Source organism: Protopterus annectens, chromosome 12.part0 (genome assembly GCF_019279795.1).
Source record: "Protopterus annectens isolate FY-2018-M chromosome 12.part0, PAN1.0, whole genome shotgun sequence".
Taxonomy (NCBI): Eukaryota; Metazoa; Chordata; order Ceratodontiformes; family Protopteridae; genus Protopterus; species Protopterus annectens.
In genome coordinates this window covers 426,518,878-426,532,912 of record NC_056746.1, presented here as the reverse complement: position 1 = coordinate 426,532,912, position 14,035 = coordinate 426,518,878, and the positions used below count along the sequence as shown (strand labels likewise).

The following is a 14,035-nucleotide window of genomic DNA, read 5'->3' as shown; positions in this document are numbered from 1 at the left end:
TGGAGCACCCTCCTATATTTGAGAGTACCAGATCTAGGATATTTGCTCCCCTAGTGGAGTGCAGACCAGCTGCTACAGGGTATATGAATTCACAATATCAAAAAAATATTTGGGCCTGTACATTAGTGGTCACATATGCCTCCCAGTTAATGGTGGGGTAGTTAAAAATAAATAAAATCACACAAGAGTATGGTATTGGGTTGGATGGGGAGCGATTCAAATAACTCCAGGTATGATGTGTGGATTTCCTGGTTCATGGAGGAGACCTGTAGCTATCAAGATTACAGTAATGGATTTTTTCCATAGTTAGTTGGACATGGAGTAGCTCAAGCATGTCATTGTTTGACAAGCCTTCAGGTGAGCTTATTCTTTATGTGGACAGAAACACCTCTGCCTTTTACTCTTTCATGTTATGTGGTGAATGGGCATATGAAAGGCGTTATAGCCATGTGCTGCCAAAGTGCTTTCTGTGGATTTAAACATGTTTTGGTAACTGCAGACATTTGCATTCTCCAAGGTGAAAACGGCTTCTAGGGAGTGCAGTTTCTTGTTGAGACTCCTGGCACTGAACACCTTTAGCTTGTTCTGATTAACTTTTGTTATGTTGGAAGCTTTACCAGTTTGCACAGGGCTGACTAATGTTTCTGCCAGTATCCAAAAGTCTAGAAGTGACAGATGACAACCTTCCCTGGTAAAGCAACATTGCCTGTCGACCATATCCTCCAAAGCTGACAAATTCTGGACCCCTTGGAATGCCAACAGTGGCTAAGCCAATTCTTAAAATTGATCATTTTCTGCTGGCACTGTGGTATCATTCTTGCAGACTGTAGAATGCTGCTCAATATTAGGCCCATACCTGCCTGTGACACATATTCCGAGAGTTCAATCATGCCTCTCTTCATATAGTCCAAGGATGTACTTCTCATTTTCGTGATGTGGTCGAGTTAAAATGGTAGAGCACACAAGGCTTTCGGTGGTACAAAGGCCCCAAACACTTCAAGGTCAAACACAAAAACGGCCAGCACTGATGAGAGGAAAATACAACATTTAATGCATACAAATATGTATGTTAGTGTAAAAAGGCACTAAAAACAAACAAGTTTCGCCCATCAGCCTTCTTCAGTGTTCATGCTCACTAGGAAAATCCACCCACATTATACAATAGATGCACTTAATTGTATCCACCCATCTCATTACTTAATAACCAATATGTTTAAAAGTGCTCATTCAGTCCAGGTGGAAAAAAAAAAAAAAAAAAAAACAAGTTTAATGATCCAGGTTCTTTCTTTTTTATTTAAAATATCATGCCATCCCTCTCTCATATTTCTATTGCCCTGTATTTTGTCAATAATGGTGAACTTTAAACATGCGGTGGAGTGTTGTAAGGTGTGCTTTTATAATAAGCATTAGATGGACATTTATTTCTGATATTTCTAAGATGTTCAGATATACGGAGTCTAAGTAGCTGGAAAGTTTGACTTGTACAGAAGGCAGAACAAGTGCAGGTGGCAAGATATATAATCCAATCAGAACTACAATTGGCAAAAAATGTTAATATAAAAAAATTCTTGGGGTGTTCCTACTTGTAAATTCTTTAGTTTTATTAACTTGTTTACAAAAAGAACAGTGACCACAAGGAACACAACCTAACAGAATCCTCATCTTCCAGTGTACCCTGAAGTGAGCTTGGATGCGATGATTTGTTTACAGTGATTATTTTACTTTTATTTATTTATCATTTGTTAACCAGGAAAGTCCAACTTGGAACAAAGCCAATTTTCAGCAGATGCCCAGGGAGAAAAGCCAAGGATGCATGTCTTTATATGTGGGAGGAAAACGGAGCACCCGGAGAAACCCATACAAATGCAGGGAGGCCATATAGACTCAACACAGAAGGCACGCCAGCTGAGAATCAAACCAGAGAACCTCTTGCTGCGAGGTGACAACGATACTGCTGCAGTTTAAAAAATCCACCTGGAGTCTTACCTATTCTGAAGGAGAAAAGACACCTGGGACAAAACATATTAGACATTCTTCAGACATTAAAATGTCCCAGTGTATCCAGAACTGCATGTAAGCTTCTCAGCCCCCCCACGCTTTCTGTGTTGGAGGGAAGCCTTCTAGCTTATCAGTGGGAGTGGTAAGCACTAGGTAACCTATCTACCACATAAGGAGTGGTGCTGGCCCAGAAATTGTAGTTATTGGCCATTTGGGCATTTTTTCCATCTCTCTCAACTTTCTGATTTAAAAGCCCGCATTTGCACTTGTTTCCCCCCTTTTCTATAACTAGTTTAGTCCAGATACAGATTCTTAGTTTTAGCACTTCATTTTCCTTATTTGTGATCAGAACTTGTTGTAAGCACTAAATAACCTACTAATTACTACAGCACTCAACCTTCCTCATTAGCTAGAGGAAAACAGTTTTGGTACTTAGTTTCCTCACTTGCTTAGAGAAAAACAGCTCTTGTACTCACTTTCCTCGCTTATCTAGAGGAAAACTGCTTTTTTATTCAGGCATGTCCAAGGGTCAGCTCCCAGTGTTCTCTCCTGTCTATCTGATGAATCTGGGCATCTTGGGGCAATGTAGAAATTGCCTCATGTACACAGACTACCCCTCTCCTCCTACCACCCAACACTACAACCTGTGAGAGATGCACTTATCTAGCCAAACTGGTGGTAAAGCTCTCTCCAACAAAGACTGAACTTGACAGTCAAGAGGAGAAGGTAAACACTTGCACCACACCACACACAAAAACATTTGCGGAGGCTCTCAATAATAATCTGCTCAAGTAACAGAGACCTCCAAAGCAGAAATGCAAACAACCTCCACCCCCCAACACAACCCAAATGACACAGCCCGCAGACTCAGTGTGCCACTCAACCACAGCTAATAAGGCAAAACAACGTACCCGACACACTAGTCATGGGTGACTCTATAGTCAAGCACACTGATGTCCCACTCACCAGGCTAAACAAGGAGGTTACTGTCAGCTGCCTGTCAGGTGCCAGGACCCACCACATAACCCACGCACTAGGGTCACTCTACAACAAGTACAAACATGACTTGTCATTGTCCATGTTGGTGTGAATGACCTGAGACGTACCTCCCTGGACTACATGAAGAGACATGGAAGAGCTCTACGATCTTGTAGCCCAGTCAGGTATGACCCTAGACCTGAGTAGCATTCTGCCATCACCCAGAATGATACCGCAGTTGTTGTTGTGTCTTTCGGCTTTTCCTGGTTAGGGGTCGCCACAGCGGAACTCCGGTCCACTAATGATTGGCAGTTGATTTTTACGTGCTGAGTTGCCAGCCCTGATGCACAACCTTAAACGAAGGTAAGCCCATTCACGCATGTCTCCACGCAGAAAACGCTCTAGCTGAGAATCGAACAGGACAGCGTCTTACTGTGAGGCGACAATGCTACCGCAGCACACCACCGTGGAATGAGAATGATACCGCAGTCGACCATGTCACCCCAGGCAGACATATACTGGATCCCTTTAGAATGACACCAGAAGCTTGGCCAATTGTTGAAGTCAATCATTTTGTCCTTATACTGCGGAAGAATGATAGGACTGCGGTGGTGGTGCTGCGGTAGCATTGTCGCCTCACAGTTAGACGTTGCCCGTTCGATTCTCAGAGCGTCTTCTGTGTGGCGACATGCGTGAACGGGCGTTCCTTCGTTGAAGGTTGTGCATCAGACCCGGCAAGCCAGCACGTAAAACTCTACTGCCAATCATTAGCGGACCAGAGTTCCGCTGTGGCGACCCCTGACAGGGAAAAGCCGAAAGACACATTATACACTGCGGTAGAATGATACCGCAGTACAAGGAAAAAATGATCAACTTCAACAATTGGCCAAGCTGCTGGTGTCATTCCAAAGGGATCCAGTATCTGTCTGCCTGGGATGACATGGTCGACAGACCACGATGCTTTGCCAGAGATGGCCTGCACCTGTCACCCCTGGGATTCTGGATACTGGCTAAGGTTCTTGCAGCCCCTATAGTGCCTTTTTAGGCAAGGTTCAAAATGACAAATTCACCACCGTAACAGGAACAGACCAGCAAAAACTGAGGGTGATGTTACTCAATGCTAGAAGTCTAAACCTCAAAATGCACTCACTCGAGGCACTCCTTAAAATGGAGAACATAGATATCTGTGCAGTAACCGAGACCTGGTTCAAGGCTCCAGAGAGCACCCCTGCACTACCCCGCTATAACTTATACCACACTTTTCAGTCATGTAACCAGGACCGGAACATCAAAGGCGGAGGTGTGTCCATATTCATCAAGGATATCCACACCTCCAGGCAAGCTGCTCAGCATAATGCAGCCGAGGTTATCCAAGTGCAACTAACTCTGGCAAAACTGCAATCCAAATTGTAGCTTGCTACAGATCCCCCACCATGGCCCAGGATACCCACTCCTCTTTTCCTGATGTACTGGAAAATATTAGGATTCAACCAAATAATGGACAATTTCAACTATCCCACTGTTAACTGGGAAAACTACTCATGTACCAACTCCTTCGTTCAACGCTTTCTGGAATTCATAAACTCCAGTGCCCTGGATCAACTTGTCCACACCCCCACCAGGGGCAACAAGATCTAGTCATTACCAACACGAGTGACCGGTGTTCCACATTGGTCCGATCCGACCATAAGCTAATTACCCTAGATATCCACAACCTGCCCCCACCCCCCATTAAGGAAACCACTGTAAAAGAATTCTCCAAAGCCAACTTCATGCTTCTTAAGACAGAAGTGGTGAACTTACTGACACCCATGCAGATGGACAATACAGTTATGACTTCTGAATCCTACACAATTGCACTTTATAAACACTTACACGAGTACATGGATCATGCTATCCCAAACAGAACCAAGATGCTATCCCTCCAAAAAAAGGAAGCCAATCTGGTGGTCCCCTGCCATAAACAAACTGTACAACAGAAGGAAGAAACTGTTGCACAAGAGAGTAAAAATCCCATGAGTGGAGATGTTCCCTGGTCAGCCTCAGTAAGAAGCTACGATCCCTGATAAAGTCCTCCAAAGCTGGTTACGAAAACAAAATCGCCACTGATTCTAAAGACAACCACAAAGCATTCTATAGCTATGTCAAGAATCTCAATGGCAACACTCAGATTTGCTCTGAGTTACAGCACAATGGCACTAAATATACAGACCCAACTGATATTGCCAACATCCTGGCAGACCCCCACCTCACTCCCTAAGGAGCCCATCTCTATACCGGAAGAATGCAAAGTTCCTGTAATCACAGCTGCACAGGTAAAAACCACACTCTCCAAAGCCAAGAACATAGGATCCACGGGACCAGACAACATCCCAGGCTGCGTTCTACATGAACTACAGAACGAACTGGCACCCCACCTAAGTACCATGTTCAATCATAGCCTCACCTCAGGTTTTGTGCCCTCTGAATGGCACACAGCGATGGTTATCCCACTCCACAAAGGGGGGGGGGACCACCAAGGATTCCGGGAACTATCGCCCCATTAGCCTGGTCTGCAAGGCCATGGAACGTATCATGGAACTTCTAAACAAAAACATTGGTAATCTCCAAACTCTGGAACCCACCCAGTTCGGGTTTGTAAAAGGCAGATCATGTCTCCTAAACCTGATTGACTTCTTCGAAGCGGTCACCAAAGCCATAGACGAGGGTAAGGTGGTTCACACAGCCTATCTAGATCTTGCCAAGGCTTTTGTCACCATCCCCCACTCTGGAATTATGGATAAACTCACTAAACTAGGTATAAATCCCTATGTCACAAGATGGGTTGCCAACTGGCTCACTAACAGAACCCACACTGTGAAAGTAGCAGACTCCAAATCCGACTTCAGACCAGTGACAAGTGGACTGCCACAGGGTTCAGTCCTGGGTCCTCTCCTGTTTGGAATGTACTTCTATGAAATACAGGCTAACACAGAAGGTCTTTGGCTAACGAAGTTCGCAGATGACTGCAAACTAGGAGCCATAATCGAAACTCCTAACTATGTGGACATCCTACAAAAGGGCCTCACTGAGACAGATGCCTGGTGTCAAAGCCATGGCCTCAAGCTCAATGCCAAAAAGTGCACTGTCATCCCCTTTGGTAAAAACTCTGTACCCATGAACTACAAAATAAGCAGTAGTATACTTAACACCGAAAGTGTGATAAGAGACCCGGGGACACAGTAGTCTCTCCTTTGATAATCACATCGCCACAGTAGTCAGGAAATCCTTCTACGTGGCACACCTCATCACAAAAGGTTTCTTATCCAGAAAAAAAAAAAAAAATCATTGCTCCCCTCTACTCATCACTCATTAGACCCATTATAGAGTACAATGCCCCTTTTGGTATGTACCTCACAAGACATCTACAACAACTGGAAAGGCTGCAGAAATACCTCACAAAGAGGATTACTGGCCTCAAACAGATGGTCTCAAAAAACTCCAGCTTTACTCCGTTGCATATCGCTTACTCAGAGGTGATCTCTGCCTAACATACAAAGCTATGTCAAACCCAGAGCTGTTGGGCATGCTCCACTTAAAGAAATCCCAATTGCTCCGAGCTACACACTCTAGGGACCTAAACCTTGTCACCACAATAAACAGAACATGCCGAAGGGATAGATTCCTGCCCCAAAGACTTCCCATACTCTGGAATAAACTACCTATGTCAAACAAAGCTCCTCATTAGCACTCTTCAAGAAAAATTTTGATGATTGGATGGGAAATGAACCTCGCGGATCACTTCTGTGGCTCTGCTCGACAGTGGCACAGGAAAATAATTTTCTTAGATGGCAAAAGCCATGGTATCTTTTTGGCTGGGCTTGTATAGGCCCTAGGGCCGATAGCCTAGTACCTACTTATGAACAGAGGGAACCAAGCTATTTCTAAAATGGCCAGTCTCACAAAATATGTACAGAATCACAGCACAACAGATCAACTGCAGAACTGATCTACAGTTCAGTGTGCAACCAAATGTACTGTGTTAGCATAACTGCGATTCCTGTATTGGTTGGGTGGGGACTTTTAAAGGGCATGTGGAGTTGCTATCTCTCCAAATATACGTTTTACAGTTTTTGTGCAGACACATATACAAGATGCTTACCCACTGTGTGTGCAATGCTTTGTTAACTTATGACCATAAGCACAGAGGTCCAGACAGGCTAGGTTGCAGTAGGCTGTGCTCATGGTCAAGTGCCATACACCGAATAAAACCTACCAAAACAACAACCATAAAACCACTGCCACCAAGGATGGATATTTTCTATCCAGACCCACAGCTTTGATTTTCACTGATACAAGCTTAAAAAATTAAAACACTGTCTACATCATGTAGAACTGTTCGACTGATACTAAACATAAGACATGCTAATGTAGCTCTAATGAATGGTAGTACCCTACAATTTACATACCTCGTTTCACAGGGCACAAGCAAGTTATAACCATTTACATCCCCTGCTAGAAACTAAGCGTTAAGGATGATCTAGACAGACTGCATAAATTCCATACCAGTTTCCATATTTTCTTGTAAATTTCATCAACTAGTTAAAATGACCAGAGTGGAGCGAGAATACCAAGTTACAATAACTACATCATTACCCCAACAAGTTCCAATAACAATATCATTACCCCAAACAGTATTAATAATTGTCCAATACTGAACACCAAGCATCATTTGATGCTTAACATAAAACAAGTTATCAAAATGCCAGTACTAACTTGCCTATCCACACACACACACACACACACACACACACACACACACACACACACACACACACACACACACACAAAAAAAATCTTTAGGTTTGTTGGCATGTTAAGCTCTGGCTGAATTTTTCCACCACACTCATAAAAAGTAAAGTGTACAAACTACTGAAAGTCCTTTGATCCACTGTTAAATCAACAGCAATACAAAAACATGAAATTCCAACACAAAACAGAGCAATGTTAATGAGCCACATCTTTAATTTTTCCATTTTCAATAAACAATTTGGCTCATTAACACTGGGCAGCACAGTGGTGCAGCAGATAGCACTGTCACCTCATAGCAAAAATTTTCCTCAGTTTGATTCTTGGCTAGGATAACTTTGGTGTTGAGTCTGCATGAGTTTCCTCTGGATGTTCCAGTTTAACCCCCCCCCCATTCCAAAGACATGCAGTAGATGGATCCGATAGATCGGACACAAAATCAGACATAGATGTGATGGCACATTTTAGTGTAGAAGAACAGCCATAGTATGGCTAGCCACCCATTGGTGTAAAACTTGACTCTAGACGATTGTCACTCTCGATACCCTGACCCCATGTGCAAAAATGGCAAAAGGGGTAATGGATGGATCGATTTGGCTTATTAACACTGAAAACATGAAATTCCAATATACAACAGAACAAAAGTCCTGCTTATTTAAATACAGTAAACAGTTACTGGATAGGGATGCCAAAACAAATGGACTTTCCAGATCACAGACAAGGGATGTTCATTTCAGTAAAGGAAAACAAGTTATGCACCTACAATGCCATGCTCAGCAATCACTTACAAATTAAATAAGATTGTTTGTAAATAATTCACTCCTTGTCATGTTGTATAACACACCATCAACCAAACTCTTGGTAACTCCTTTAAGAGACAGGATGCAACTACACAGTATTAGTTTTGAATGCCAATGAAGAATTACCTATGCATGTGTACGTGTTGATAAGTACTCAAACTGGGCAAGACAAAATTAAAATTTTATAACAAAAGGACCAGATATTATTGGTCTGGTTAAGTGACTCTGTCACAAAGCGCTCAAAAATCTGCGGACTTAATTATCTCATCAAATTGATTTAATTGTGTCACGCAAACCATAACACACACAAAAGAAAAAAAAAGCCACTGGCAAAAGTAGTGGGATTCAATTTCATGTCAAGACAGAGTTAACAGTCTCATGCTCATACTACTTCAATGGGTTAAACATATTCCTTTAACCACACACTGGACAGAAACACAAAATCAGACAAAAACAAGAAAAGAAAGACAGGCAAGGGTGTGAAATTAAGACCATCTTAAAATGAAAGCTCAAACAGGAAAGACTTGCTGTGTGGTTAAGGAACATGTTCACAATAACAATAAAAAAGATGCATAACTAAATGAATAGATAAACAAAATATTTTTCATGCAACCAACTGGAGTACAACAACATGACTGCAAAACATTCCTGAAACAAAAAGGTTTTGCTTATGTTGTATGTATGGTATTATGAGCAGTATGTCAACAAAAGCAAAATGTTTTGTGATACGATCAAGAGGTCAACAGCAGCAATTTGACATCAGACAGCCACAGGCCCCACTATTTAACTGTACGATCTAGTCATAGTTTAAAAACAAGACTTAAACTAGTATTTACAGCAAACCTAGAATTTCTTACGATAAAAACACACACAAACAGGCAGAACTCCATCACCACCTTTTTGCAAGCTAAACCTGGTAACTTTATGTCACAGCATATTTCCCCATTTATGTAAAAATCCCTTGTGAGCCCATGAGCAACTGCTCCTCAAGTATACAATCTACTTCACTAAAAGCTACTCTCTACATAACCTGTATGAAGGCACATTAGAATCTCGCATGGTTACCACACTATCATAGTCTGCAATAAAAGATAACTTTTTTGCTTCTAATACCAGTCTTTAAATGACCATCAGGAATAAACAAACTGCATGCGCAAATACCCTCATAAAACATATATTTGTAAACAATTTGACCAGCATTTGTCCTTACAAGTAACATAACTAAACTATCTATAGCATCTGTCATTAGATTTGCTGAAATAAGCATAATGACGGACAAGAAAAATGGGTCACACGGGGAGGCTAATGCAGCACCAGTGGAATCTCACACATTAGATATGCAAATAAATATCTATACATGCATACGTACACATTCAAAAATGTACGGCTGTAGCCAGAATATGAAGAATGGCACACAAAGCCCCAAACCACTACAGAACATTTAACTATAACAGAACAACTTATCTGACAGGTGTGACAATGTACAAAACCACCACATAAATGTCATCTCAACCAACTTCAGGTATCTCATCTCCAAAGGAGGGCAAGTAAAACAGGACTGGTGGGAGATCACCCTTGTCCCAGCATTTTAAAACTATCTGTTGGAGGAAGACATACTGCATTAGTAAAGAATCATCTGTATACAAAAAACAATTTTATTTCTGCACATTAACAAATACTAGAATGAAAACAGATCTGTGTGACTTACAACCATAACTCCAGCAAGAATAACACACCAATCATTAAAAAAAAAAAAAACTCTTGCATAGAAACAATGAGCCGCCAAAGACATTTTTCTCCAAACTACCAGACGTCAGACTTATTAGAGCTGCACATCAAAGAACAAACAAAATAAAGAAAGTACGCATCCAACATCCAAGCACTTGCAATACTACTACTCTATTTTTAAAATCACATTTAATGTCATTATAAAACTCCATTTGTCTGAGTGGTGTAGTAAGCAAGGTAAACAATGAATAAAGACAGCAACGCTCTCCTACATTCTTCCGCCTTGTGTCATCATAAAAACTATATTTTAGGCATTTACCAGCCCATTCAAAGTGGACACAAGAAGTCTCACTCTGTCACTTACCAGACACCCCTTGTAATTTTACAGCCATTTACTATGCTGTTACAAAGTGTTCCCATTGCAATGGGTGCACTTACCTGCCTTTCATCATGCAAAGAGGCACCCACTGCCACAATTAAATACGCAATGAAACTACTGGATCACAAAAGTTAACAACTGCAATATTAAACACAATGAAACAGTGAAGAAACAATATACCACTTTGGCTCTAGTACCCAAAAGCATGCACCCAAACAAATAAGGGAAGTCTTTTACAGAATAATGCAAAAATATTACCCAAATTTCTTAATTTTCTTATGAGTTTTTATTACAGCAGTGTGCGTCAAATTAAAAAAAACAACACTGATCGTAACAGCTTTAACAATTTTTACTGATCACAAAAACTGTTTGGTGAGTATGGCTCCATACACATTTTCATCAGCAGTTTACTTGCATATTAGATTAGCAGGATGATCCGATCTTTACTAATTCAACTACAGTGGGGAAACATACTTCAGACGTTCACCCTACTGTGTTCTTAAACCAACTCATATTAAATTAATCTCTTACTGCAATACCTTAAATATCCGAAAACTTGAAAAAAATTACAAAACAATATTGTTACAATACATAACATAAACAAAATAACAATAATAATGCAGAACTAACTTGAAAAGTACAACTATCACAGAGCATGTACATCTCAGCTTGAGATCTGCAGAGTAGAATAGAGGTCCACTACCTACTGTCATAGACTCTGCTCAATTACCTAGCATAAATGAAATGTTACAACCTACCCAACCCTATCATCTTACCTTATCAGAGTCGAGGTCGGGGTCGGCCTGGCACAATCGGTATAAAAAAGACTTAGGGTCCCTGCACAGCGTCTGCCGTGTCGTCAGAAAGTGCGTTCCTCCAACATTCAGGCGAACCCACTTAGACACGCCACTAACTTGGCCCCTCTCTCCCCATGAATGCCCCGAACACCTCCGACAAAAGGAGCTGCCACCATTCATATCACAACTATTCTCTGCCATCCCTGCCTGCTACCCGCCCGCCTCCCTCAGTCCCTCAGGAACTCTACTCAAAAAAACGGAAGTGTTCCGGCTTTAATATTAGTCCCTCCTACAAACAACTCATTATGACAACAGTTTCCGTTTCCTCTTCTCACAAGCGAGAAGATGCTGTTGGAGGTGAATAGTATATGCATCGTAACTGTGGCATTTGTTTTACTTTGAATATTTTTTACGTCAGATATTGTACGGGTGTTTACTTGCTATGCTATGATGTAAATGTTGTGGTTGAGTAAACTTGATCATATTATGGCTGAGCTTTGCTGCGACAGCAACATAGTATATACGACAGCAGCGATTAGCAAGCAGTAGGAGTTCTCGACTGTACATGTACTAAGCGCCAGTGTTGTGGGGAAACAATGTTAAATCAGAAAGTCCAGATTTTTCGGGTAGGGGAACAATTATATAGAAGCTATGTGTTATTCGTTAGGTATCAAGACATAAGTGTTTCGGTTATTTTTTTTAAACCTGAGGCGATAAACGCTAACCTGTAAATCTGGTAGTCGGATGCTACAACAATTAATTATAGGGATTATACTTTCGATTCGTAGGTAAATATTTATTTTTGTTGATCTGGAAAGTCTGATTGGGCAAATGCCCTTTTAAATAGAGGACTGGAGAGAAAAGTCTCCGTGCAATATTTTTCGAAATGATATAAGCATTTGTAAACATAACTACATGTATGATATTAAATAGAAAGGAATGTGACGTCTCGGGCATTGTGTTGCTAGGAGACAATGCATTCTATTTTGTTTGGTACGGTGCACCGTATGCTGTTTTAGGGTTACCACCTGTCCCACTTTGGGCAGATGTGTCCTGACCAAAAATATTAAAAATGGCAAATGTCCTGCGATTGTATGATATAATTATGTCCTATATTTTATGTAATAGTTGCATAAAATAGTTATTGCTGTATTTAAAATACCTAAACGTTACAAGAAACAGAATAAGCAACTAAACTGCTACAAGAATAAGCTTTTTATTTAGGCAAAAAAGTAAAGTTCTACCCTTTGTACTGACCGTGGGTATGTGTCAGCCTGTAAAATCTGATGTGTGTCCCGAAAATGCCCCACTTTGGCCATTTGAAAAAGTGGCAACCCTATATTGTTTGCTTTCAGGAGATGCATTCTAAGTATAGTATTAAGAGATTAGTAGTACGGCGATAATGGAGAACATTGGACTACAGAAGTGTAGCTGCTTAGTTTGACAGCTAACGTACCTTCACCGTTACGCTCTACACCTTTTATTGTTAAAAAAAAATCACGTCTTTACATGGAATGTTGCCATAAAGCATTTGAACATATGTTCAGTTTTGCCTTATCCCTTGTAAACGTTTGATTTTTTTCTGTAAGTCAACGAATATTACATCAGACAGTAATTAGAGTTTTATACTTGGTGTTTGTTTCATAAAAATGTATGTTGGTGCAAAAACCGTTTACTCTTTTCGTATACGTATTATTTTACTGCATTTGTAAAGTGCATTAAAGTCTCAGGAGCACCTCCGTGTCTCATTCTTCATTTTAACTTTATAAGGTATGTGATTGCGCCAGATCAAATTTTGCCCTGTCTCAGTTTTTTTTTTATTTATTTATTTTTGATACATCGTCACCGAGGATTACAATCAATAGCAGGCATACCCATCAACTGTCTAGATTTCTGCAGAATGTGTAGATTTTTGTGTCATACTTTAGGTCTGCTCCTCTTCTGTATTTTTTTATAGCAAACTACATCGGTTTGAAATCACTAAATAATGACATTTGAGTTTCAGACTTTATAGCCTTCAGAAAAATACAAGTTAGCACAAAACGTGTTATTTTAACATTCTAAGTTTATAGCAGCAATATTTAAAATCTGCCCCCTTTTGGGTCTTTGTCCCTCAATACTTAAGGCTTTATCCAGATTTCTTGTGTTTGGAAGTTGAGAGGTATGATGGGCATTAAATCTTATTCAGAAGAACCCACACAGTGAGAGGTGCAGGCTCTAGGTCTGACTCTAAACCGGTTACAAGTGGTGTCCCCCAGGGCTCAGTCCTGGGACCCCTCCTGGTTGGTATATACTTCCAGAGGTACAGGCATGCATAGGAGGACTATGGCTGACCAAGTTTGCAGACAACTGCAAACTGGGGGCCATAACTGACTCTCTGGCTGATACAGACATTCTCCAGAAGGGTCTCACTGAGACAGGTGGTACCTGGTGTCAAACTCATGGCCTCAAGCTAAATGCCAAAAAGTGCATAGTCCTCCCCTTTGGAAAAAACAAAGTACCTGCAAACTACCCCATAAGTGGTAGTCCCCTAAATACTGAAAATGAAATAAGGGATCTGGGGACCC

At 41.0% G+C, this 14,035-nt stretch overlaps 1 protein-coding gene across 2 annotated transcripts in view; it reads right to left on the bottom strand.

Annotated features, from left to right (window-relative positions):
- Window positions 1–11,729, bottom strand: part of KCTD5 (potassium channel tetramerization domain containing 5) — a 1,265,680-nt gene extending 1,253,951 nt beyond the window's left edge. Inside the window, exon 1 of one of the 2 annotated variants that reach the window (XM_044089537.1) lies at window positions 11,448–11,729. In XM_044089537.1, coding sequence (XP_043945472.1) covers window positions 11,448–11,669 — 222 coding nt within the window. In that variant the 5' untranslated portion in view covers window positions 11,670–11,729. The remainder of the gene's footprint in view (window positions 1–11,447) is intronic. The other variant, XM_044089538.1, reaches the window with a different exon arrangement.
- Between the last annotated feature and the right edge of the window lie 2,306 nt (window positions 11,730–14,035).